Source organism: Nematostella vectensis, chromosome 1 (genome assembly GCF_932526225.1).
Source record: "Nematostella vectensis chromosome 1, jaNemVect1.1, whole genome shotgun sequence".
In the NCBI taxonomy this organism is placed as follows: domain Eukaryota; kingdom Metazoa; phylum Cnidaria; class Anthozoa; order Actiniaria; family Edwardsiidae; genus Nematostella; species Nematostella vectensis.
Window position 1 is genome coordinate 9422117 of NC_064034.1, and position 25456 is coordinate 9447572.

At 38.2% G+C, this 25456-nt stretch overlaps 2 protein-coding genes and 1 non-coding gene across 4 annotated transcripts; all 3 read right to left on the reverse strand.

Annotated features, from left to right (window-relative positions):
• Positions 1-152: 152 nt before the first annotated feature.
• Positions 153-254, reverse strand: Trnaf-gaa. The gene has a single exon. It is a non-coding gene; the product is annotated as a tRNA-Phe (tRNA).
• A 512-nt stretch (positions 255-766) lies between these two features.
• On the reverse strand, positions 767-9216 carry LOC5520345 (kelch-like protein diablo). Of its 2 annotated transcripts, XM_048730246.1 has the most exons (2): positions 3332-9216; positions 767-2511 (listed from the first exon to the last, which is right to left on the reverse strand). In XM_048730246.1, the coding sequence occupies exon 2, from the start codon at positions 2407-2409 to the stop codon at positions 1441-1443; it is 969 nt and encodes a 322-aa protein (XP_048586203.1). In that variant the 5' UTR covers positions 2410-2511; positions 3332-9216; the 3' UTR covers positions 767-1440. The 2 variants fall into 2 exon arrangements, with proteins under 2 accessions (XP_048586203.1, XP_001640178.2); XM_001640128.3 differs by lacking the exon at positions 3332-9216 and having other exon boundaries at positions 767-3323.
• A 4189-nt stretch (positions 9217-13405) lies between these two features.
• On the reverse strand, positions 13406-20369 carry LOC5520423 (proton channel OtopLc). Its single transcript, XM_001640126.3, has 2 exons — positions 19936-20369; positions 13406-19679 (listed from the first exon to the last, which is right to left on the reverse strand). Exon 2 carries the CDS (start codon positions 19262-19264, stop codon positions 17420-17422), a length of 1845 nt encoding a protein of 614 aa, XP_001640176.1. The 5' UTR covers positions 19265-19679; positions 19936-20369; the 3' UTR covers positions 13406-17419.
• Between the last annotated feature and the right edge of the window lie 5087 nt (positions 20370-25456).

Sequence of the window (25456 nt, forward strand, 5' to 3'; positions counted from 1 at the left end):
CCCTCTACGGACGCGAAACATATCAGAGACGTGTCGTTACAGTTTAAAGAAACTCTGTGCTTTTGGGGATATTTTAAATTGTTGATGTAATTTGAATATTTCTATATAGAAGTGAAGTAAAAATTAAAAGGTTCTTGTGAAAAATAAAAAGCTGCCGAAACCCGGGATTGTTCAGAGTTCCTACGAACTCTCCGGATTGAACCAGGGACCTTCAGATCTTCAGTCTGACGCTCTCCCAACTGAGCTATTTCGGCAGAACTGACTATAATTCAACTTTTTATCAGTATGATAACAAAGTTGCTTTCGTTCTCATCGCAGTAGGCAACAAAACCCAATTCTCAATCCACACATATTATTCAAGGTAAAAAGGAAGGGGTTTGGGGGACTATTTTGGTACATTCTCTAAACGTACGCAGTGCGGATTAATTGTTGTTCAACCAATTGTTCTCAAAGTGTACTACAGCTTAGAAGGTGGGCTGTAGGCAAAGGGCGGGAGGGGGGGGGGGGGGGGGTTAATTTTTACCCTGGGTTCCAGAGGCTGAATATCCGCTTTACCCGATTCGCTGAAAAAAAAATTCTCGCTTCGCTAAAAAAAGAAAAAAAAAACACGCTTCGCTCGAAAATAAACTCTCGCTTCTCTCGAAAAACTCTCGGAGCCTCTGGTTTCCAGGGTAGGTAATTCTAAACCCACTAAGCAATAGCAGAATGGCATAAAAAATACTGCACCCTTTTCAAAATAAAAAGTTAATCGAAAACAAGAAAAAAAACAGGACTATAGGAGGTTATTATTAACATAAACATATAAATATATTATAATTTTAATACCCCACTCTTGTAACAATTACATTTTAATAAAAGAGCCAGGTCTGGCTGGAGCCTGCAGTCTGGATCCGCCCCTGTAGTGTACTGTGGAATAAGTTTTTGGGGTTTCAGGACACCATTAGGGTGAGACCCTCTAAGGGATAGCAAAATTAGAACAATCTTTGAACACCCGCTTAAAGACAGCAGTTGGTAGAACTCTACAATCAAAATGCAGCCTGCCCTAAATGATAGGATCATGATGCCCCTGTCGTCTATTCTTATTGAGGTCCCTCCCTAAGTGAAGCCCCAACAAATGGAGATGAGAGTTAGTGAGAGTACATGAGAGTTCCACTAACAGGGTTAGAGGCAAAAACACTGTGGGAAAAATGTCCAAATAAAATGGATCATTTCTTTACAAAAATAGACTTGAGGATTCATTTGACTTGTGGAAACAGAAACTTCCAGGTTTAGGTATTCTAGAAATTACATGTAACTTCTTTATGTAATTAATTCCTTGTCAGGTGTCAGGCTAATTAGCATGGTATAGCCAGTTCCAGATTCCCATCATCTGCAATTTACTTCAGGGTGAATTGAAGAAGTGCTTCAAAACACAGTTCAAATCCATGTTCTTCAAAGTTTTTATATTGCATTATTAAGAGCTTGGACAAAGCTTTTTGGCAAGCGTAACGCACAAGCTCTGGGTCTGGAAATAGTGACATGCAAGTCTGAGAATTCAACTGGACTGGACCACTCACAAGACTCAATGTCAAAATACTCCATGGATTCTCCTTGTTGAGCAAAGCTTATCATATCATCCCCACCAAAAACATAAATCTTACCATCTATGTGAACAACTCCTGCATTTGATCTTTGCAGAGTTATGTCAGGTATACTGCTCCAAGAATTTGTTCTAATATCATAAACCTCACAAGCTGTTATTGGTTTGATATCATTGATGGAATTAGTTCCATAGGCCTCATCACTATGTCCACTAATGATAAAAACTTTCTCACTGACAACGATACCACAAGCTGATGATCTAGAATAACTCATGGGTGCTACTTGTGACCAGGAATCAGACGACTGATCATAAATCATGGAGCTAGTGAGACATTTATCATTAGTACTGCCTCCAAAAACATACAACTGGTTGTTGTGGGAGACCACACAGGTACCTGACCTGGCAGGGTGTAATGGGGACATCAATTCCCATGTGTCAGTACAGGTATCATATCTTTGCAGGAGCTCTGTCCTGACACCATGTCTATTATGTCCCCCTACAACATAAATAAATTTGCCAATGGCTGCCATTCCAAATTCGTCTGCATCGTGCAGTAGGGGAGCCTTAGCTGCCCAAGTGTTGGTCGAGGGATCATAGCAATGGACATGCGACGCTGGATTAATACAGCCGCTCCATCCATTGCCACTTACTGCATAAACACAGCCATTACAGTAGGCCAGACACTGCCATGAGATACCTCCAGCAATTGGCTGGAATTCATACCATTCCTCTAAGCAAGGAGCATAGCAAACAACTGCTGGATCAAATGCCCTGTTGCACAGAAGAACCACATCAATATAGTCATCAAGGCATGTCCGGGGTCTCATGAGGTATGGAGAAGTTGGTGTATGGTGTTTAGAGAGTTCAATAGCTCTTAGACATCTTTCATCAAGAAGCTCATTTGAAAGAAGCCCCCTTATGTAGTCACTCTGCAGACAAAACAAACGTATTTGTTGGAATAACTTGGTAAAGTAATCTTTTGTGTTTGGATTGCTCTCAACCCAGCAAATAACAGCCTCGCATACTTCTTCTTCACTCTGTACAATAATATCTCTAGATGATATTAGTTCGAATACCTGGCTGAAATTAAGAGATGAAAATTCTTCTAATTTACTGACTTCACTGAAAGAGACCTTCATGCATTGAATGCAAACGGAAGCTAAACGCTGACAAGAATACGCCTTAGCCGCATGAAGCAATGGAATACAGTTGAAAGGGTTAATATATTGCTCGAGTTCACTCTCCAGAATCGTTTTCAATTTTGGCAGCAAGAGAAAATCAGCAGCAGCTAAAAAATCTTGAGCCGTTGCCTCTGTGACTTCCAGCTTCCCAGTGTAAAGATAAGTCAATAGATCTTCCATTATGGATACTGGGAATTGCTTGAGGTTGACAGTATTCTCTTGTCGTTCTCGCATACTTGAGGAAAATAGGCCGTTGAAAAAAATGCTGCTTGCACAAAGGACGTTTTTGTGCGCTGCAAACCTGTCGTTTCCAACTATCAGCTCGACATCACACAAGTGATTCTCTAGACGAAATTCGTTCAAGGTATGAAGAAGCTCTCTGCAATAATCCATGGCTTAACGATATTGATGTTCTATCCTTTAACCTATTTCACAACACGTAACATAAAAGAAATCAAGCATTCGAAGTGTTCATTTTTGTTTTGGAATTTCCACAGGCTACCCAAAAGTTGCCAATGAACAGTGACATTGATTCCGACTTTTCCACGAAGATGCAACGAGAACTTACCGATCAAAATATTCCCGCCGCCGTAGTGTAGTCTCCTTTGCGCAAACGCGGACGGCTGCAAAGAGATTGCCCGAAGTAAAGTAGAAGAGAAAATGAGAGAATAATGGTGTTTGGCCTGTGTTTAACGTTAGGGATTGCCGAAATGGAGGCGGGTATGTAATTTATCTTTCTGCTAATTTTAGAAGTGATGCATGATGGCCAAACAAGAGCTGTATGCAAATAAGAAGTCCTGCTCTTAGCTCTGTCCATATCCTAATTTGCATTTATTATTAATAAAAATAAATAAATGTTACTTAATAATCAAATATATCATTTCATATAAAATGATACTTATAGTTGTCTATAGGTATCTATATTAAAGATAGGTAAACTCTTTTCTTGGAATCATTGAATGCATTAAATTTAATGGGCTCCACAGCCCTCCAAAGCCATTGGCTCCTGCCAAGACAATACAGGGCGTAGCCAGGAGGAGGACCCAGGGGGGCCACCCCCCCCCCCCCCTTTCAGCAGCCAAAAATACAGTAAATGTCCATTGCCGGATTAGCTCGCTAGCTGCAATTAAGTTATTTAAAGATAAAGATAAGGCAAGACATTACTTAAAATACAGGAGAAAATGACTCAATATCGGCCCCTACTGTTAAAATTCCTGGCTACGCCCCTGCAATAAAAGGCCCTGAGGTATTTGAATCAGGGCGGATCTAGGGTTTAGCCAAATTTACAGATATTGAGCTTAAAGATAACAAGAAATATAAGGAAATCCACCATAGAACAATGAAACCCTTGCTTTGCTCCCACTTTTTTTGGACTCCTGGATCCGCCCCATGATTTTTATATTTGACTTGGATATCATAAATAATCAATAATTGATCTCTACATTGATGGCAAGTAGAATACTGATCTAAATACTAAACAATTACTTTTTGCAACTTATTATAAGCATTAAAGTTGAAATGCTGAAAAGTGGTCCTCAGATTCATTAAATCAAGGGTAAATACCATTTTCTAGCCATGTTGTACCAGGGTCAATATCAGCATTCTGCCATATCAAACCATGGGTTGCATTAGGTCCTGGCGGCCAGCGGAAGTGCTGGCTATTTTCCACTGAGCGCCGGCTACTTTTTTTCAAAGTCTTGAACTAAAAAGATATAACTTCCACCCCCTACTTATCAATCTCCACCGCCTACTCTGAAAGTTAATGAAAGCCCTGCACATAAGTCAAATATCAGCGTCCAAACAATACCATACCTTTTATGTCAGTCAAGTTAGTTTTCAGTGTCACATTATGTTATGTGATTATCAGTGTCATGCCATCTCACTTAAGTTTATATTAGTGTTGCATCATGTTTAACAAGTCATGTCATGTTAAGTCAAGTCAATATCAGTGTCATGTCACATCATGTCTTAAGTAAATATCAGTGTCATGCCATGTCACTCAATATGTCAATGTTATTGTCACACATGTCAACAGTGTCATGTCATTATTAAAAATATCAATATCAGTGTCACATAACATCATTTCAAGTCAAAATCAAAAATCTGTCATATGACATAATGTCATTAGCACTTGCTACATAGCATAATTGCTTGAATAGGGGCCGCTGCACTTTTTCTGGATTTTTCTGCCCTAGATGAGGTGCTTATTTGGGGGAACTGCTTATAGATAAAAAAAAGTAATTTTACGATGTGTCCGAAGCACAAATCCTCCCCAAAACCATAACCAAAAAAGCTTTCAGTGATAAAATGTTGTGGCAAGTAATAATGTCAATTTTTGCTTGTCAAAATGCATGCCCTTGTCCTGTCACACACCAAGTCTGTCTATCCTCAATATAAGTGTCCAGTAATCATATTATGCCAGGCACCAAATCATTAGTATTGTGTCATCCATCATATTCAGTCATTAATCATGTTTTCTACAGCTTAGTTTGGCTCTAATGTTTATTTTCATTGGTTTTTAATTATTTGTCTGTTGCTGTCATATTTACAAGGAATAAGTCAACTGTACAAGTCAGTAGTGTCGTAGGTGTTTACACATAGTCATGTATCAGTTTATTGTTCGTTTTGGAACTAGGATTCACAATGTTGGCAAGTTTGGTCCATGCCTATCTTGGCTACTCATTTTAGCTAACTTTTATACTTGATATTTCTAGAGCGGTATGTCAGAGTTTAGTAAATAATCAAAGATACTCTTATTCAGTCATTACTCTGGATTGGGTATTGTATTTCCTGTCATACAGTCCTTCATCAGTACACCAATTGTGTGAAAAATATTTGGAAATATTTGACCATGTTCTCTATACTACCTGTAAGTCTCCAGCTTGATATATGTGGCAATCATCAGTTTAAAATCACTGTTTGTATTATGTATCAATGTGTAAATCAGTAGTTTGTAGTATGTATCAATGTGTAAATCATCAGTTTGTAGTATGTATCAATGTGTAAATCATCCGTTTTTAGTATGTATCAATGTGTAAATCATCAGTTTGTAGTATGTATCAATGTGTAAATCATCCGTTTTTAGTATGTATCAATGTGTAAATCATCTGTTTGTAGTATGTATCAATGTGTAAATCATCAGTTTGTGGTATGTATCAATGTGTAAATCATCAGTTTGTAGTATGTATCAATGGGTAAATCATCAGTTTTTAGTATGTATCAATGTGTAAATCATCAGTTTAAAGTATTATCAATGTGTAAATCAATAGTTTGTAGTATGTATCAATCTGTAAATCATTACTTTGTAGTATGTATCAATGTGTAAATCATCAGTTTGTAGGATGTATCAATCAATGTATAAATCACCAGTTTGTAGGATGTATCAATGTATAAATCGTCAGTTCATTGATGTGTCAATATATAAATCAACAGTTTCTAGAATGTATTAATGCACGTCTGTGTCAATTTGTAGCTCTTCTTTTTAAATCTGTAACTCGTCTCCATAATTGTGTATCTGTGTCAATGTTTATCTCATTTCTGACAGTGTTTAACTCGTCTGTGTCAATGTGTGACTCATGTTTCAATGTGTAACTCGTCTGTGTCAATGTGTAGCTCATCTGTTTCAATGTGTAACTTGTCTGTGTCAAGGTGTATCTCATCCGTGTCATCGTGTAGCTCGTCTGTGTCAATGTACAACTCGTCTGTGTCAATGTGTGACTTGCTTGTGTCAATGTGTAGCTCGTCCGAGTCAATGTATAGCTCTTCTTTGTCAATCTGTAACTCGTCTCCATCATTGTGTAACTATCTGTGTCAATGTGTATCTCATTTCTGTCAGTGTGTAACTCGTCTGTGTCAATGTATAACTCATATGTTTCAATGTGTAACTCGTCTATGTCAATGTGTAGCTCATCCGTTTCAATGTGAAACTCGTCTGTGTCAAGGTGTATCTCATCCGTGTCAATATGTTGCTCGTCTTTGTCAATGTACAACTCGTCTGTGTCAATGTGTGACTTGTTTGTGTCAATGTGTAGCTCGTCCAAGTCAATGTATAGCTCTTTGTTGTCAATCTGTAACTCGTCTACATCATTGTGTAACTATCTGTGCCAATGTGTATCTAATTTCTGTCAGTGTGTAACTCGTCTGTGCCAATGTGTAACTCTTCTTTGTCAATGTGTAAGTCTTCTTTGTCAATGTGTAAGTCGTCTGTTTCAATGTTTAACTGTTTTAATGTTTTAGTCGTCAGTTCGTAGTTTTTGTGTAAATGTGTAAAGTCGTCAGTTCGTAGTCGGTTGTCAATGTGTAAGTCATCAATTCGTTGTCTATTTGTCAATGTGTAAGTTATAAGTTTTTAGTGTATTTATCAACGAGTAAGTCATCGTATCGTAGTCTTTTTTCAATGTAAAAGTCGTCAGTTCGTAGTCGGTTGTCAATGTGTAAGTCATCAATTCGTTGTCTATTTGTCAATGTGTAAGTTATAAGTTTTTAGTGTATTTATCAACGAGTAAGTCATCGTATCGTAGTCTTTTTGTCAATGCAAGAGTCGTCAGTTCGTAGTCGGTTGTCAATGTGTAAGTCATCAGTTTTCAGTGTATTGTTTATGTGTAAGTCGTCAATTCGTTGTCTTTTTGTCAATGTGTAAGTCGTCAATTCGTTGTCTTTTTGTCAACGTGTAAGTCGTCAGTTCATAAGTCAGTTTTTAATATGTAAGTCGTTAGTTTGTAGTTTTTGTGTAAATGTGTAAGTCGTCATTTTGTAGTGTATTTGTTAATGCGTAAGTCGTCAGTTCGTAGTTTTTGTGTCAATGCGTAAGTCGTCAGTTCGTAGTCTATTTGTCATTGTGTAAGTCAACAGTTCGTTGTCTTTGTGTCAATATGTAAGTAGTTCGTAGTTTTTTGTTTATATGTAGTCAGTTTTCGGTTCTCAATGTGTAACTCGTCAGTCCAGTTTTTATGTCAATTTCTAAGTCGTCAGTTCGGAGTATTTTTGTCAATGTGTAAGTAGTCAGTTTGTTGTCTTTTTGTCAATGTGTGAGTCGTCAGTTTGTAGTCGTTTTCATTGCGTAAGTCGTCAGTTCGTAGTCTGTTCTCAACGTGTAAGTCTTCAGTTCGTAGTCGGTTTTCAATGTGTAAGTCGTCAGTCCGTAATCTTTGTGTCAATGTGTAAGTAGTCAGTTCGTAGTCTATTTGTCATTGTGTAAGTCTTAATGTCGTAGTATTTTTGTCAATGTCTAAGTCGTCAATTCGGAGTATTTTTGTCAATGTGTAAGTCGTCAGTTTGTTGTCTTTTTGTCTAGGTGTAAGTCAACAGTTCGTAGTCTTTGTGTCGATATGTTTAAGTCGTCAGTGTGCAAGTCGTCAGTTCGCAGTTTTTGTGTAAATGTGTAAAGTCGTCAGTTTATAGTCTTTGGGTCAATTTGTAAGTCGTCAGTTCGTAGTCTATTTGTTAATGTGTAAGTCGTCAGTTCGTTTTCTTTCTGTCTATGTGTAAGTCAACAGTTCGTAGTCTTTGTGTCAATGTGTAAATCGTCAGTCCATTTTTTATGTCAATGTCTAAGTCGTTAGTTCGGAGTATTTTCGTTAATGTGCAAGTCGTCCGTTCGTAGTTTTTTTTGTCAATGTGTGAGTCGTCGGTTCGTACTCTTTTTCAATGCGTAAGTCTTCAGTTCGTAGTCGGTTTTCAAAGTGTAAGTCGTCAGTTCGTAGTCTTTGTGTCATTGTGTAAGTCTTCAGTTCGTAGTATTTTTGTCAATGTCTTAGTCGTCAATTCGTTGTCTTTTTGTCTATGTATCAGTCGGCTGTTCTTAGTCTTTGTGTCAATGTGTAAATCGTCAGTCCATTTTTTATGTCAATGTCTAAGTCGTCAGTTGGTAGTCTTTGTGTCAACGTGTAAGTTGTCTATTCGTTGTCTTTTTGATAATGTGTAAGTCGTCAGTTCGTTTTCTATTTGTCAATGTATATGTCTAAGTCATCAGTTGTAGTGTATTTGTCAATGTGTAACTTGTCATTTCCTAGTCTTTTTGTCAATGCAAGAGTCGTCAGTTCGTAGTCGGTTGTCAATGTGTAAGTCATCAATTCGTTGTCTATTTGTCAATGTGTAAGTCATAGGTTTTTAGTGTATTTATCAACGAGTAAGTCATCGTATCGTACTCTTTTTGTCAATGTAAGAGTCATCAGTTCGTAGTCGGTTGTCAATATGTAAGTCATCAGCTTTCAGTCTATTGTCTATTTGCAAGTCGTCAGTTCGTAGTCGGTTGTCAATGTGTAAGTCATCAATTCGTTGTCTATTTGTCAATGTGTAAGTCATAGGTTTTTAGTGTATTTATCAACGAGTAAGTCATCGTATCGTACTCTTTTTGTCAATGTAAGAGTCATCAGTTCGTAGTCGGTTGTCAATATGTAAGTCATCAGCTTTCAGTCTATTGTCTATTTGCAAGTCGTCAGTTCGTAGTCGGTTGTCAATGTGTAAGTCATCAATTCGTTGTCTATTTGTCAATGTGTAAGTCATAGGTTTTTAGTGTATTTATCAACGAGTAAGTCATCGTATCGTACTCTTTTTGTCAATGTAAGAGTCATCAGTTCGTAGTCGGTTGTCAATATGTAAGTCATCAGCTTTCAGTCTATTGTCTATTTGCAAGTCGTCAGTTCGTAGTCTTTTTGTCAATGTGTAAGTCGTCATTTTATAGTCTTTTTGTCAATGTAAGAGTCATGAGTTTGTAGTCGGTTGTCAATATGTGAGTCATCAGTTTTCAGTCTTATTATCAATGTGAAAGTCGTCACTTCGTAGTCTTTTTGGCAATTTGTAAATCGTCACTTGTAGTGTTTTTTATGTGTAAGTCGTCATTGTGTAGTCTTTTTGTCAAATTGTTATTTGTCAGTTCTCAGTCTTTAAGTCAATGTGTAAGTAGTCAGTTCGTAGTTTTTGTGTAAGTCGTCAGTTCGTAGTCGGTTTTTAATGTGTAAGTCGTCATTTTGTAGTATTTGTGTCAATGTGTAAGTCGTCAGTTCGTAGTCTATTTGTCAATGTGTAAGTCGTCAGTTCGTAGTCTTTTTGTCAAGTCAATGTCTAAGTCGTCAGTTCGTAGTTTTTGTGTAAATGTGTAAAGTCGTCATTTTGTAGTCTTTGTGTCAACGTGTAAGTCGTCAGTTCGTAGTCTATTTGTCAATGTGTAGTTCGTCAGTTCGTAGTCTTTTTGTCAATGTCTAAGTCGTCAGTTCGTTGTCTATCTGTCTATGAGTAAGTCAACAGTTCGTAGTCTTTGTGTCAATGTGTAAATCGTCAGTCCATGTTTTATGTAAATGTCTAAGTCGCTAGTTCGGAGTATTTTCGTTAATGTGTAAGTCGTCAGTTCGTTGGGTTTTTTTTTCAATGTGTAAGTCGTCGGTTAATTGTCTTTTTGTCAATGTGTAAGTCGTTAGTTCGTAGTCTTTTTCAATGCGTAAGTCGTCAGTTCGTAGTCGGTTCTCAATGTGTAAGTCTTCAGTTCGTAGTCGGTTTTCAAAGTGTAAGTCGTCAGTTCGTAGTCTTTGTGTCATTGTGTAAGTCTTCAGTTCGTAGTATTTTTGTCAATGTCTAAGTCGTCAATTCGTTGTCTTTTTGTCTTTGTGTTAACAGTTCGCAGTCTTTGTGTCAATGTGTAAGTCGTCAGTTCGTAGATTTTTGTCAATGTGTAAGTCGTCAGTTTTTAGTCGGTTCTCAATGTGTAAGTCGTCTGTTCTTAGTCTTTGTGTCAATGTGTGAATCGTCAGTCCATTTTTATATGTCAATGTCTAAGTCGTCAGTTCGGAGTATTTTCGTTAATGTGTAAGTCGTCAGTTCGTAGTTTTTTGTCAGTGTGTAAGTCGTCAGTTGATAGTCTTTGTGTTAACGTGTAAGTTGTCAGTTCGTTGTCTCTTTGATAATGTGTGAGTCGTCAGTTCGTTTTCTATTTGTCAATGTATATGTCTAAGTCGTCACTTGTAGTGTATTTGTCAATGTGTAACTCGTCATTTCGTACTCTTTTTGTCAATGTAAGAGTCATCAGTTCGTAGTCGGTTGTCAATATGTAAGTCATCAGTTTTCAGTCTATAGTCAATGTGAAAGTCGTCAGTTCGTAGTCTTTTTGTCAATGTGTAAGTCGTCAGTTCTTAGTCTATTTGTCATTGTGTAAGTCTTCAGTTCGTAGTATTTTTGTCAATGTCTAAGTCGTCAATTCGTTGTCTTTTTGTCTTTTTGTCAACAGTTCGTAGTCTTTGTGTCAATGTGTAAGTCGTCAGTTCGTAGATTTTTGTCAATGTGTAAGTCGTCAGTTTTTAGTCGGTTCTCAATGTATAAGTCGTCTGTTCTTAGTCTTTGTGTCAATGTGTGAATCGTCAGTCCATTTTTTTATGTCAATGTCTAAGTCGTCAGTTCGGAGTATTTTCGGTAATGTGTAAGTCGTCAGTTCGTAGTTTTTTGTCAGTGTGTAAGTCGTCAGTTGGTAGTCTTTGTGTCAACGTGTAAGTTGTCCATTCGTTGTCTTTTTGATAATGTGTAAGTCGTCAGTTCGTTTTCTATTTGTCAATGTATATGTCTAAGTCGTTACTTGTAGTGTATTTGTCAATGTGTAACTCGTCATTTCGTACTCTTTTTGTCAATGTAAGAGTCATAAGTTCGTAGTCGGTTGTCAATATGTAAGTCATCAGTTTTCAGTCTATAGTCAATGTGAAAGTCGTCAGTTCGTAGTCTTTTTGTCAATGTGTAAGTCGTCAGTTCTTAGTCTATTTGTCATTGTGTAAGTCTTCAGTTCGTAGTATTTTTGTCAATGTCTAAGTCGTCAATTCGTTGTCTTTTTGTCTTTGTGTTAACAGTTCGCAGTCTTTGTGTCAATGTGTAAGTCGTCAGTTCGTAGATTTTTGTCAATGTGTAAGTCGTCAGTTTTTAGTCGGTTCTCAATGTGTAAGTCGTCTGTTCTTAGTCTTTGTGTCAATGTGTGAATCGTCAGTCCAATTTTTTTTATGTCAATGTCTAAGTCGTCAGTTCGGAGTATTTTCGTTAATGTGTAAGTCGTCAGTTCGTAGTTTTTTGTCAGTGTGTAAGTCGTCAGTTGGTAGTCTTTGTGTCAACGTGTAAGTTGTCCATTCGTTGTCTTTTTGATAATGTGTAAGTCGTCAGTTCGTTTTCTATTTGTCAATGTATATGTCTAAGTCGTCACTTGTAGTGTATTTGTCAATGTGTAACTCGTCATTTCGTACTCTTTTTGTCAATGTAAGAGTCATCAGTTCGTAGTCGGTTGTCAATATGTAAGTCATCAGTTTTCAGTCTATAGTCAATGTGAAAGTCGTCAATTCGTAGTCTTTTTGTCGATGTGTAAGTCGTCAGCTCGTAGTTATTGTGTAAATGTGTAAGTCGTCAGTTCGTAGTGTATTTGTACATGTGTCAGTCGTCAGTTCGTAGTCTTTTGTGTTATCGTGTAAGTCCTCAGTTCTTAGTTTTTTTGTCAATATGTAAGTCGTTAGTTCGTAGTCTATTTGTCAATGTATAAGTCATCAGTTGTTGTTTATTTGTCAATGTGTAAGTCGTCGTCAGTTCGTAGTTTTTTTGTCAATGTGTAAGTCATCATTAGTTCATAGTTTTTCTGTCAATGTGCAAGTCGTCAGTTCATTAACTGTTGTCTGTTACTAGTCTGTGTAACTCGTCTCTTACAATGAGTATATCGTAGAAGTGATATGTAAGGCACCCGTTAGTTGTAATATGTACAGTAACTGCGTCAGTTTGAAGTCTTTGTTTCAATATGTAACTAGTCTGTTTCAATATGTTAATCATAGTAATCTGTGTTAATGTGTTGTCATCAGTCTTTATCAATGTGTGGAAGTTTGAATTATTGACGAGTTGTTTCTTACCGTGTATTGCCCTAAACATCTGTAGAGATGTATATTTGATAAATGATGTAAACTGGGTGTTTACAAATCCATGTCCTTTTGGTTTTAGCGAGAAAGTAAATGAGATTGACATGCGACTTGTTCCAAGTAATTGTGTTGAACTTGTATTTTTAGCACCCTGTAGTGTTTGTGTACTCTACAAGTTACTATTTTATTGTTAACAACAAAGGTAGTTGTGATTAGTAACCTTATAATATCAGTCCATATGTCAGCTCGTGAGTCACCATATTATGTCATTTTATAAGTCACTGTATAATGTCAGCTCATAAGTCACCATATAATGTCAGTTTGTAAGTCACTAAATAATGTCAGTTCACAAGTCATCGTTTAATTAATGTTAGTTCATAAGTCACTATTTAATGTATGTTCATAAGTCACTGTATAATGTCAGTTCATAAGTCACCATATAATGTCAGTTCATAAGTCACCATATAATGTCAGTTCATAAGTCACTATTTAATGTCTGTTCATAAGTCACTATATAAGGTCAGTTCGTAAGTCGCAGATCCGTTCGTAAGTCACCATATAATGTCAGTTCACAAGTCATCGTTTAATTAATGTTAGTTCATAAGTCACTATTTAATATATGTTTATAAGTCACTGTATAATGTCAGTTCATAAGTCACCATATAATAGTTCATAAGTCACCATATAATAGTTCATAAGTCACTATATAATGTCAGTTCGTAAGTCGCTGTTTAATGTCAGTCCGTCAATTGCGGATCACTTCGTAAGTCACCATATAATGTCAGTTCACAAGTCATCGTTTAATTAATGTTAGTTCATAAGTCACTATTTAATATATGTTTATAAGTCACTGTATAATGTCAGTTCATAAGTCACCATATAATAGTTCATAAGTCACCATATAATAGTTCATAAGTCACTATATAATGTCAGTTCGTAAGTCGCTGTTTAATGTCAGTCCGTCAGTTGCGGATCACTTCGTAAGTCACCATATAATGTCAGTTCATAAGTCATCATTTAATTTATGTCAGTTGATAAGTCATCATATACTGTAATGTCAGTTGATAAGTCACCATATAATATCAGTCCATGAGCCACCGTATAAATGCCTGTTCACAAGTTTATGTATAATACTTGTCCATAAGTCACTTATAATGTCATTTCGTAAGTCACCATATAATGTCAGTTAACGAGTCATCAAAGCTAGTGTATATTTTACTGTCATGCAATATTCTAAAAGTTACTGTATAATCTGATGTCGGTTTGTCAGTCATGTCAAGGCATTTGTCAGTATTTCATGTCAATCTGCAAATAACTGCAGAATGTAAGTTCATCAACTAATAAGTTACTGTAATGTTAGATAATGTCGACAGTTAATAAGTCGCTGTTATGTCGACTGTTCATGTCACTGTTATGTCGAATGTTCATGTCAGTGTTATGTCGACTGTTTATTTAGTCACTAAAATGTCGAATGTTCACATCATTGTAATGTCGAATGTTTATAAGTCACTGTAATGTCGACTGTTCATGTCACTGTAATGTCGAATGTTCATGTCAGTGTTATGTCGACTGTTTATTTAGTCACTAAAATGTCGAATGTTCACGTCATTGTAATGTCGAATGTTTATAAGTCATTGTAATGTCGACTGTTCATGTCACTGTAATGTCGACTGTTCATGTCACTGTAATGTTGAATGTTTATAAGTCATTGTAATGTCGACTGTTCATTTCCCTGTTATGCCGAATGTTCATGTCAGTGTTATGTCGACTGTTTATTTAGTCACTAAAATGTCGAATGTTCACATCATTGTAATGTCGAATGTTTATAAGTCACTGTAATGTCGACTGTTCATGTCACTGTTATGTCGAATGTTCATGTCAGTGTTATGTCGACTGTTTATTTAGTCACTAAAATGTCGAATGTTCACGTCATTGTAATGTCGAATGTTTATAAGTCACTGTAATGTTGACTGTTCATGTCACTGTAATGTCGAATGTTCATGTCAGTGTTATGTCGACTGTTTATTTAGTCACTAAAATGTCGAATGTTCACGTCATTGTAATGTCGAATGTTTATAGGTCACTGTAATGTCGACTGTTCATGTCACTGTAATGTCGAATGTTCATGTCAGTGTTATGTCGACTGTTTATTTAGTCACTAAAATGTCGAATGTTCACATCATTGTAATGTCGAATGTTTATAAGTCACTGTAATGTCGACTGTTCATGTCACTGTTATGTTGAATGTTCATGTCAGTGTTATGTCGACTGTTTATTTAGTCACTAAAATGTCGAATGTTCACGTCATTGTAATGTCGAATGTTTATAAGTCACTGTAATGTTGACTGTTCATGTCACTGTAATGTCGAATGTTCATGTCAGTGTTATGTCGACTGTTTATTTAGTCACTAAAATGTCGAATGTTCACGTCATTGTAATGTCGAATGTTTATAGGTCACTGTAATGTCGACTGTTCATGTCACTGTAATGTCGAATGTTCATGTCAGTGTTATGTCGACTGTTTATTTAGTCACTAAAATGTTGAATGCTCACGTCATTGTAATGTCGACTGTTCATGTCACTGTAATGTCGCCTGTTCATGTCACTGTAATGTCGAATGTTTACATCATTGTAATGTCGAATGTTTATAAGTCACTGTAATGTCGAATGTTCATGTCAGTGTTATGTCGACTGTTTATTTAGTCACTAAAATGTCGAATGTTCACGTCATTGTAATGTCGAATGTTTATAAGTCACTGTAATGTTGACTGTTCATGTCCCTGTTATGTCGAAGGTTCATGTCAGTGTTATGCCGACTGTTTATTTAGTCACTAAAATGTCTAATGCTCACGTCACTGGTATGTCGAATGTTTATTAGTCATTGTAATGTCGACTGTTCATGTCCCTGTAATGTCGAATGTTCATGTCAGTGTTATGTCGACTGTTCACGTCACTGTAATGTCGAATGTTCAAGTCACTGGTATGTCGAATGTTTATAAGTCATTGTAATGTCGACTGTTCATGTCCCTGTAATGTCGAATGTTCATGTCAGTTTTATGTCGACTGTTTAAGTCACTATAATGTCGAATGTTTATAAGTCACTGTAATGTTGACTGTTCGTGTCACTGTTATGTCGACTGTTCATGTCACTGTACTGTCGAATGTTCATAAGTCCCTGTTGTGTTGACTGTTCGAGTCACTGTTATGTCGACTGTTCGCGTCACAGTAATGTCGAATGTTTAAGTCACTGTAATTTCAAATGTTTATAAGTCACTGTAATGTCGACTGTTCATGTCCCTGTTATGTCGAATGTTCATGTCAGTGTTATGTCGACTGTTTAGTCACTAAAATGTCGAATGTTCACGTCACTGGTATGTCGAATGTTTATAAGTCATTGTTATGTCGACTGTTCATGTCCCTGTAATGTCGAATGTTCGTGTCAGTGTTATGTCGACTGTTCACGTCACTGTAATGTCGAATGTTCACGTTACTGGTATGTCGAATGTTTATAAGTCATTGTAATGTCGACTGTCCATGTTCCTGTAATGTCGAATGTTCATGTCAGTGTTATGTCGACTGTTTAAGTCACTATAATGTCGAATGTTCATAAGTCGCTGTTATGTCGACTGTTCGATTTACTGTTATGTCGACTGTTCGCGTCACAGTAATGTCGAATGTTTAAGTCACTGTAATGTCGAATGTTTAAGTCACTGTAATGTCGAATGTTTTTAAGCCATTGTCATTTCGACAGTTCTAATATCACTGTCATGTCCAATGTTCAGATCACTGTTATGTTGAATGCCCATGTCACTGTTATGTGGACTGTTCACGTCACTATAATGTCGAATGTTCACGTCACGTTAATGTCGAATGTTTCTGTCATTTTTGTGTCGACTGTTCACGTCACTATAATGTCGAATGTTCATGTCACTGAAATGTCGCTTGTTTGAAAGTAGCTGTAATGTCTGTGTAACAATTTCGGTTGTTTATGTAAGCTGTTTGATTGTTTGTTAGTTATTTACCTGTGTTTATTTTGAGGCTGTCATGTCATGTCATGTTAATGTCGAATGTTCATGTGGACTGTTCACGTCACTATAATGTCGTATGTTCATGTCACTGAAATGTCGCTTGTTTGAAAGTAGCTGTAATGTCTGTGTAACAATTTCGGTTGTTTATGTAAGCTGTGTGATTGTTTGTTAGTTATTTACCTGTGTTTATTTTGAGGCTGACTCTAAGTCCTTGATTTCCTTGGTTGTTCCCAGCCATGTGTTCTAGGTTAGAGCTCTAGGTTGACAGTCACTTATGTCATTTGAGTTTCGCTTCTCGAATTAGTCGAAATTCTGTAGTTTGTTTGATTAACAATATTTCCGTCAATCATTTGAATAACTGGTCAATTGGTTTCTGATGAAGATCTACTGCACACGATTTTAGCAAGACAAAAATGCCAATATAAAAAATCACTATTCCTATCTCCTAAGATTCTAAACCCCATACCACCCTATTGGATCAAAGTATCAAGTAAATATTAAGTTGATTTACTTATCCGACAATTTTATATTTAAACATTAAAATAAAAATTGTCGTACTTGTCCTACCTACTTAAAAACTATTTTATATCCTTAGAACAGGTTACCGTCACGTCAATTATAAAAATTGTGTTAAAAGATTTAGTAAAGGCCTCCAAAATCCTTTTTGTCGATTTGATTTAGAAAATTTCTCCATTAGAAGAATTATAAAATACTTTTAAATTCATAAAATTGCGTTTTCGAGTTTTCTACAAAAAAGCTATCTATTTAGCGACACATTCTAAACGACGACCAAACTTCAAATAAACAAGCGGCTGAATGAAAACGAAAGAAGATACAAAGCGGGTACGCCAAAGTGGTTATCGCTCGCCACGATTTCTCCCCATAGAAAACAGTCTGCACGGGCGTTGTAGCAAAATTGCGAAGCTCAAAGAACGAGTCCTGAGCCCAAAGGGCAAAATTAGTAGTGAGTAAGAACAACGCACCCTGACGAATAACATTAGCTCCGATTTCATCTATTGGTTTGAACCTCAAAGCCTTAATGACGGCAGAAGCTTGAAGCATCGCTTGGAATAAAATTAGAGTTGACTTTGCGATGGAAAAACTCGAAATGAGCTGTTTGTTTTTGTATTCTGCGATACCCGCTGTTAAGCACAGTCCCGCGTAAAGAAAAAGACCCGAGAAGGAAGCGATTAAAAGGGTGTCATCGGGGGCTAGCGGATACCACGTAAACTTCTGATTCATCAAGCACTTGAGTATCACCCAGCACGATATGCACATAAAGGTTAAGAGAGTTATCTGGTAGAGATAATAAAACCTCAGCGCATTACTTGACTGTTTGTCCACCCAGAGGAGACCCACAGCGAGGAGGAGCAGCGTGGAGAAGAGAAGCCCTACCAGAAGGCCAGGATCCGAACTTGGGACCGACGTGTTCCGCACCATTCCGTTATCAACGCACGTCTGGCAAATGGAGGAATTCGACACCGCCCTGTTTAAGGAAAACCGGCTGAAGAATCTGCTGCTTGCCACAGAGTCCCGCGAAGGAGTGTGGGCCTCGCACGTGCCATAGCCATGATCCTCCTCGAACTTCTCCAGCCTCTCGCTTAGGTTATCCGAGGTTGTGTTAAAGTCTGATAATTCATCGTAGATGTAGATGTCTTGCGGGTCCGGGTCTAAATCTCTCATACCGCTCCACATGTTGTAAAGAATCCCGCCCGCTATTAACGAGTACTCCATGGTGAAGGGGTACAAGTACGGTTCGGACGCCTCCCAGATTTTACTCATGGAGTAGTGAAGAGCGATGCACTCAGTCTCCGCCGCGGAGTCTAGTGTAGTGGTGCCGCGCACGCTAAAGATACTCCGAGAATGACTGAACAGCGCTCGAAACCAAATACAAACATTTGTCCCCAGGATGTGGAATAACACAAGTCTGATGCTAGGTGATTTGTGTAGTGTCGCCGTAGCGAACTTCCTCAGGAAGAGGATTTGTGAAAATATAAAAACCGCTTTGAACACTGAGAAGAATAAGCTTGGTAAGTTCGACGAGCACTCGACGTAAAATGCGATGTGTAAAAGGTCCATAACGCAACTGCCGGCGCCGAACACATACGCCCCTGCCATTAGCGGCCTGTGGGAGTGTGGCGAAGGTGTGATAAAGTCCACCGTCTTGCGGTCATTTTGTTTGCAAAAGATGTAACAGATCCATAATAACGCTGGCAAGATACATGTGATGAGGAATCCATCGATATGATCGGCAGTCACTCCCGAGTCGGCTTTGGCGTCCGCCTGTAGCCACTGTGACAAATTGAACACTACTCCCGCTGTCGTTAAACAAATCAAGTACATTACACTAGCGATCTTTCCATCGCCTTTCACTCCATCGTCCGGGAGAATCGGTTCCAACAAGAACATTAGTGACGTTGACACAAATCTCGAGTATTTGGATTTTTTTTCTTTTTTCGCACGATCCGGTGTATTTGCGGTTTCGTTTTCGATTTTTTTCTCGTAAACGGGGTAGAGTTCTTTGTTGCCAGCCATGATCGGGGTAGCGTGTGTCTGTCGCGCTTCGCCAAAGAGGAGCTGTAGTCTCTCCGTTGTTCCATCCGGCTTCATTATGACGTCACGTGACTGGCGCAGTGTGCTCGGCACCCGTTTCGGTGTGTGTGTAGTTTTGATAAACAAAAAGTTCTTATTGGCTGGTTCATTACCTCATAGAGCAGGAATCATCATTACTTCATGGGGCATTGAGTTATAAAAGATGCAACGACCTGTAGCGACCGTGTTTGGCCAATCGTACAGCTCGCTTGAGTGCCACCGGTCTGTGTGATCATTCGGGGTCATAGAGCCATGAAGGGATTGGCAAAACAAGGCCCGGGAAAGCGGGGGGAGGCACGCATCGTACAAGTACGACAACAGTCTTAAAGGGGATGATTTTCTGCAACTATTTCCTTTTTTTACGATCATCTGCGTTCGTTTGACATTTGAAGTGCAATCGATGTATGCTTTATACATTTAGCCCTTGCTAAATCTTGAAAATGATAAGGAAAGAAAACAGATTAGATTTCAAATCGAGGAAATTTTCAAGGTTTTTGAGTGTGGGGGTATTAGGAATAGAAAACGATAGTGGCAAGTGTCTGTAGGGATTTATGAAAAGAGAGTGTTGAGATGTAATACTTTTGGAAAGCAGTTCATCTATATTTCAGAAACTTTTACGTTAGTCTTATTAATTTAACAAATTAAGATCGCTATTAATCGACGATTTCGTTTATTACATTAGTACCAACCTGTCTCCTTTATTTTGTGTATCCAATGTTCCTTTCTTTTCTTGATTTATGATGTGTATCCAATGTTCCTTTCTTTTCTTGATTTATGATGTGTAACTGAAATGTGCCTCCGTTGATTCAAAACCCTGCACCCCCCTTTCCAGGGCAATGTTTTCACGGACACGCTTCAATTGAATGGGAAACCAAGCGAGTGTTTTTTTTTTCTGCAACTCTTACAACTTGGCAAAACAACCTCAGTCAAACAAAGCCAAACACTTTAAAGCACATGTCCTTAAGCCCTGCACAAAAGCGTTTACGATAAACACATCTGCAACAAAAGATGATCTTTTGCGAAGTGTAAACAGTGTTTTTTTTTTACGATCGTAACCTTTGCGTCTGGTGCGTAGGCTTTATGAGTAATACCTCGTTCACACCCTACGGGCCCAATAGACCGTATTAGCGACAATTTGATAACTTCATGGAGTCATAAGCAGTGTGCACAGCATCGTGTGATAAACTCACTCGGTTCACTGAATACAGTCAAGAAGCCAATGACCACGCATAACACCATGTGAACAAACGAGTAAAGTTTAGACTTGGGAAATCAGGCGAGGGAAAAACACTATGCTGGCCTAAACATGTCTAAATGAGTTCATATTATGATAATATGATAAACTAGAATTTTATATTCTTTTTAAATCATTATTTGGTATGCATGTTTTAAATGGATTTTTCTGAGAATTTGTTACCTGTTGTGGAGCCGGTACTCCTTTGCATCTGTTTATTTTCTACGTCATTATCTTTGCTGATTGTTGGTTGGCCCTTTGTGTGTCGTGTTTTTCTTTTTAATATAAGTCTCTACAGTAGGTCCCATTTTTACTAAATGACAGTCAAAGTCTGCTTTTACCCATGGGCAGTAACACGAAACAAGCCTAACAGGGTGTATTGTTGCGCGATTTCTGTAACACTTAGTGTTCATCACCTTTCAAGGAATCGTCAAATAGAGCAGTGCTGGTGTTAAAATGTCTAGAACACGCCATTTTATTTGATTTTGAAACCTTCCCAATAACTCAATATATGGCAGTTGGTAACCCCTCTCCTCCCCCCCCCCCTCCCCCCAAACACACACAGACATAACGCAACACACTACCGATAACTAAGAGAGCCCAATATTACTATGTCAACCAGAAAGCTACATATAATGTTTTTAATACATGTAGGTGCGTAACCTTTAAGATTTTTTCCTCCTCAATCTGCCGATGCCGACCTCTGCTTTAAATTGTGTAGAATGTAATTTACGATGATAGCATACCCATAAGGTTTTTCGGCCGCAAATCCCTCGTCGGTCACCCAGGGATATGTTTTTTCAGGGCCGTAGCTGGCACGGTGTCACCGGGTCAAGAAGGGCAATTGGTATATTGTAGAGGGGAATGTTGTAAAGGGGAATCTCCGAATGTATTAAAAAGCCAAATAAGCGATTATACTTCATTGTAATGTTGAAAAGAGCCCGCCTTCCGATTAAGGACATTATTGCCTATTATCTTTCTACTATTAGGCCAGTCTTAGAATACTGCGCGCCTGTTTTCCACAATGCCCTCCAGGCTTATCTCTGTGACGAGATCGAGAGAGGGCAGAAAAAAGTAATGTGCATTGTGTCGCCACAAGCTAACTACCAGGACTGGTTTGCCAGCCATGGCTTACAGACTTTGAAGGACAGACGGGGCGAACTCTGTCTTAATCTGTTCTCGTCTATCTGTGCTCTAACCATAAGCTAGCGAACATCCTACCACCTAGGAACCAATGTAGTTATAGTCCTCGCGCGGACCTTCAACCCGGCTTGAAGGTCCGCTCAGAACAAACAAAAATATATAATTTTTGGCTGGAGATATACCGTGCACAACAATATGTCTTTCAAATAGCTATAAAAATCTTTTTATAATAATCTTTATTATTATCGCTATATGTTAAAAAGCACCCTATAAATACAAGATTGATTACCTAATGTAATAAGGCGAGGAGAGGGGTATACCGGAAATTACTCAGACTTGCCCGCCCTTTAAGTATGCCAGTTAAGCCATGTTAAGTATTTTCTACGAATCGGCCTCGTTGATACCCTGGGTACCAGAGGCTCCGAACATGGAATTAACATGTATGAGTTTTGAATTACTGCGCACAATTGGATTCCCAAACTCAAACCCTCCATAACTCGAGCCTCCCATTAGCACCGTTACTTTTCTGTTCTATTTTTGACCTCGGTTACTCCATTTCCCTTTACGATTTGACAAATCTGTAGTCGTACGTCACGTGATACCATCGTTTAGTGCAGAATAGGTGACTTTGCACTAAGAAATCACGTGACTTTTTGATTGACAAACTCACCAAAATAAAATATCTTACTAAATGAATAAGCCCTTTCTGGCTGATTGGTAAGCGCTGAATAAGTTGCCTTTTGTTGTTTTATTTTGCCGCTAATAGCCAGAGAACCTTGATTTTGCCATCCAAAAACTGTGAATCGTGATTCCTAAGTGCAAGCCTGTTCCTAGAGAAATGGTATTCAATTCACGTCGTGTATTAAGGATAAAGGAAGCAAATTTCAAGTTTTATTTATAAACTCATTCAGCTGCTCTAGAAAACTCGAGCGTCAAGTGGTACTATTAGTTAACGCACGGCCCTGGAAGACCACAACTAGTTCTCGTTATTTAGTCAGGGAAAGACTACTTTTTTACCATTTTTTTACATAAACTTTTCCTTGTTATGGTTTAGTTTCGCAATTTGTTATGATAGTACCGCTGCCAAGGTGCAAATATATTTTGCTTCTCTCTTGGTTGTAAGTGCCGAGCTGGGAGTGATTATGAGATATCAAGTCTCTTGCTCTACTCGTTACTAAAGTACCTTTCCAATTAATGAAGGTACAATACGAGGCTAGTAGGCTGCTTAGAAACTGATCTCATATCGAGAAATACACAAAATAACCAACTGTGCTAATATCATATACCGGCGGTATTTGAAATGCTTCTTTTCATGACTATAAAATCAAATCCAATTTCAGTAAAAACTAAACTTCTGAATCCAAGCATAGATAGCTTTAATGAAAGAATCAAGACTTACAACATTGTATAGCAAGTCGCTCCTTAGTTACCGTTTAGCCATTCAACACGCACGTACTGGTTATATTGAAGAGCCAACCGAACTCGGCAGCTTTTGAAATACTGAATGAGAAGCTGTTTACTGAAAAAATTTGTCACGCGGGGTGTTTGTAGTGTAGCACATAGATAGAATAATAACAAATTCTGAACTAGTCTTTCAAAATTGAACCCCGGAGCTTTATTGAAGGAATACAAATAACGCGTTGCTTTTTTGATGGTTTACTTCGTCAAGAACTACATACGCTAGTCAAATAAAATGGTAATTACTTTTTGAAAGAAACTATCACCTGCTCGACGTGTTTTCGTCTTCTTTTTGTTTTTCTTTTTCTAAAAAATACTTTTTTTTCTGCTTGCCATCTCATTTTGAGTGAATATTATGTCTCGGAGTCTACACTGGTATGAATTTAACTACTAATCGCCTAAGTCGTGTTAAAGTTCTTTTTGTTTGCGATGATATAGGAGTTTAAAATGAATTCACATAAATTTAGTTGAGCCTTTATTCAAACTTCCTTCTTTTATTATTCTCCACGAAAACTAAAAACTCTCCTCCCCGACGCTATCTACATTTCTAATCTTGTAAAATTGAAGTTTAGTCTCAATTGTCAATTCTCCGTTTTAAACCGTATGTGATCTTTTTGAAAGGAGGCAATTGGCGGTATAGAAACTCCCCACCGCGGCAAATCATTGACTTGTCATCCCAGCTCTCTTTTAATACTCCAGATATAGAGTGAATTTTAGAAATCTCCATTATTTTTATTTCCCATTTTTGGCATAATCTCTTATATTATGGGGAAACCACCTCTTAATTGCGAGTATTTGAAAAACAAGCTATCCATTATATGTCTCTTTGCCTATGGATTTCAGTTGTTCGTGTGCAATTGCTTGGAATTTGCATAAAGTTTCCTCTTGACCCGTCAGATGTTTGACCGAAATTTAGAGGCTTTAGTTCTTGCTTTAGAATATTCTATTATTCATTCCCGCATGGTTCCTCCATTTCTGATTCGTAAATCGTTCCCATTTTCCCGTCCATTTGGTCCATAGAGTTACCTGTCAGCGTGATGGATCGAATTGCCGGTTTTCTCTGTACCACAATGCCCGGCTCTTCCACGGAATTACATCGCATTTGCTGATTCGGCTTTTTTCGACTTTTCGCGTCGCTCAAACTACCCTCAGAAATGCTAATACTCCTGTACAGCTGCGGTTTCTGAACGCGCACAGTGGAACTTTTACTCGATTTAGTATTCAAGCCGCTAGTTCCCGAGTATTTGCCTTTGATATACACGTAAGAAGTACAGGGTTTTTTGTTGTCCATCTCTTGCTGACATGTGCGACCTGGTCGCACTATCGACACTTGTTTCCCGACCTCGCTCTGAACGAGAACATGATTCTGCTTGAGCCGCTTTTCCTGCGTATTTCGCACCTTTTCTTTCAAGAAGTGCACCGCGTCGATATTTAAATGTTCTTCTAATGCCTTATGGTTTTCAGGCTTATTTTCTTTGTCATTTCCTCCTTTCGACGATTCCCAATTTGTCGCTGCATTGTTCATTAGAGTCTGATTAGCACGCGTCGTCGTCTTCTCCGTGATCTCTGCCTGGTCTGTGTCCACCTCTACTTTTTCTGCTCCACGCTCTCTCTCATCCGAGTCCTGGCTCAAACTTCTCTTCCAAGTCGTACTAAGAGAGGTCTTTAAGCAAGTCACATATCTTCTTGGAGTCCGTGAATCGCCTTTCTCTTGTTGCTTCAAATCACGTTGTTTTGCGTTTGACTTCTCAATGGCTTGATCGCTGGAGCCTGTGGTTACGCGAGCGCTCGGTCTTTTGTCAAGAAGCCTTGTCGCGTTTGCAGTTTTTGAGGTCGTTTGACCACGCGAATACAGAGTAAGCGATGAGCTGAATTTCTCAATGCGTGCAGGTAACGCAACAGAAGTAGAAGAAAAAGCCATTGTATTCATCTTGTTGGTCTTCAAACCACAAAGTGAACCTCTTCCTCTGATTTCTTTATTATTTTCAATTTGTCTTAAGATTTCTTGATTCTTCAACCGCAATATAGAGCCCGTGAATAATTCTCCTGTATTCATAGATGGTTAAGTCAACTTGAATGTGTAAATATATTTGGTTTTTAGCTCATAAATTTTCAACGACTTGCATAGGGTCTCCGTAAATGGAATATGGCACCAGATTGTTTTTGACTGTCCATCTTACTACCAGCGTAGAGAAACCAGCTGTTTTGAATCGCCTTCGAACCACACGTTCGTCGAGTCGGAAGCCTTGTCAGCCTCGATCAGTTTTCTCCCGCTCCCGTTACACGCGTACCGAGTTATTGATTCAAGCGCGATGGGTGATTCTGTCGTAGGAAATAAATTGTATGTAATGATGATGTCTTACAAGATGTTAATT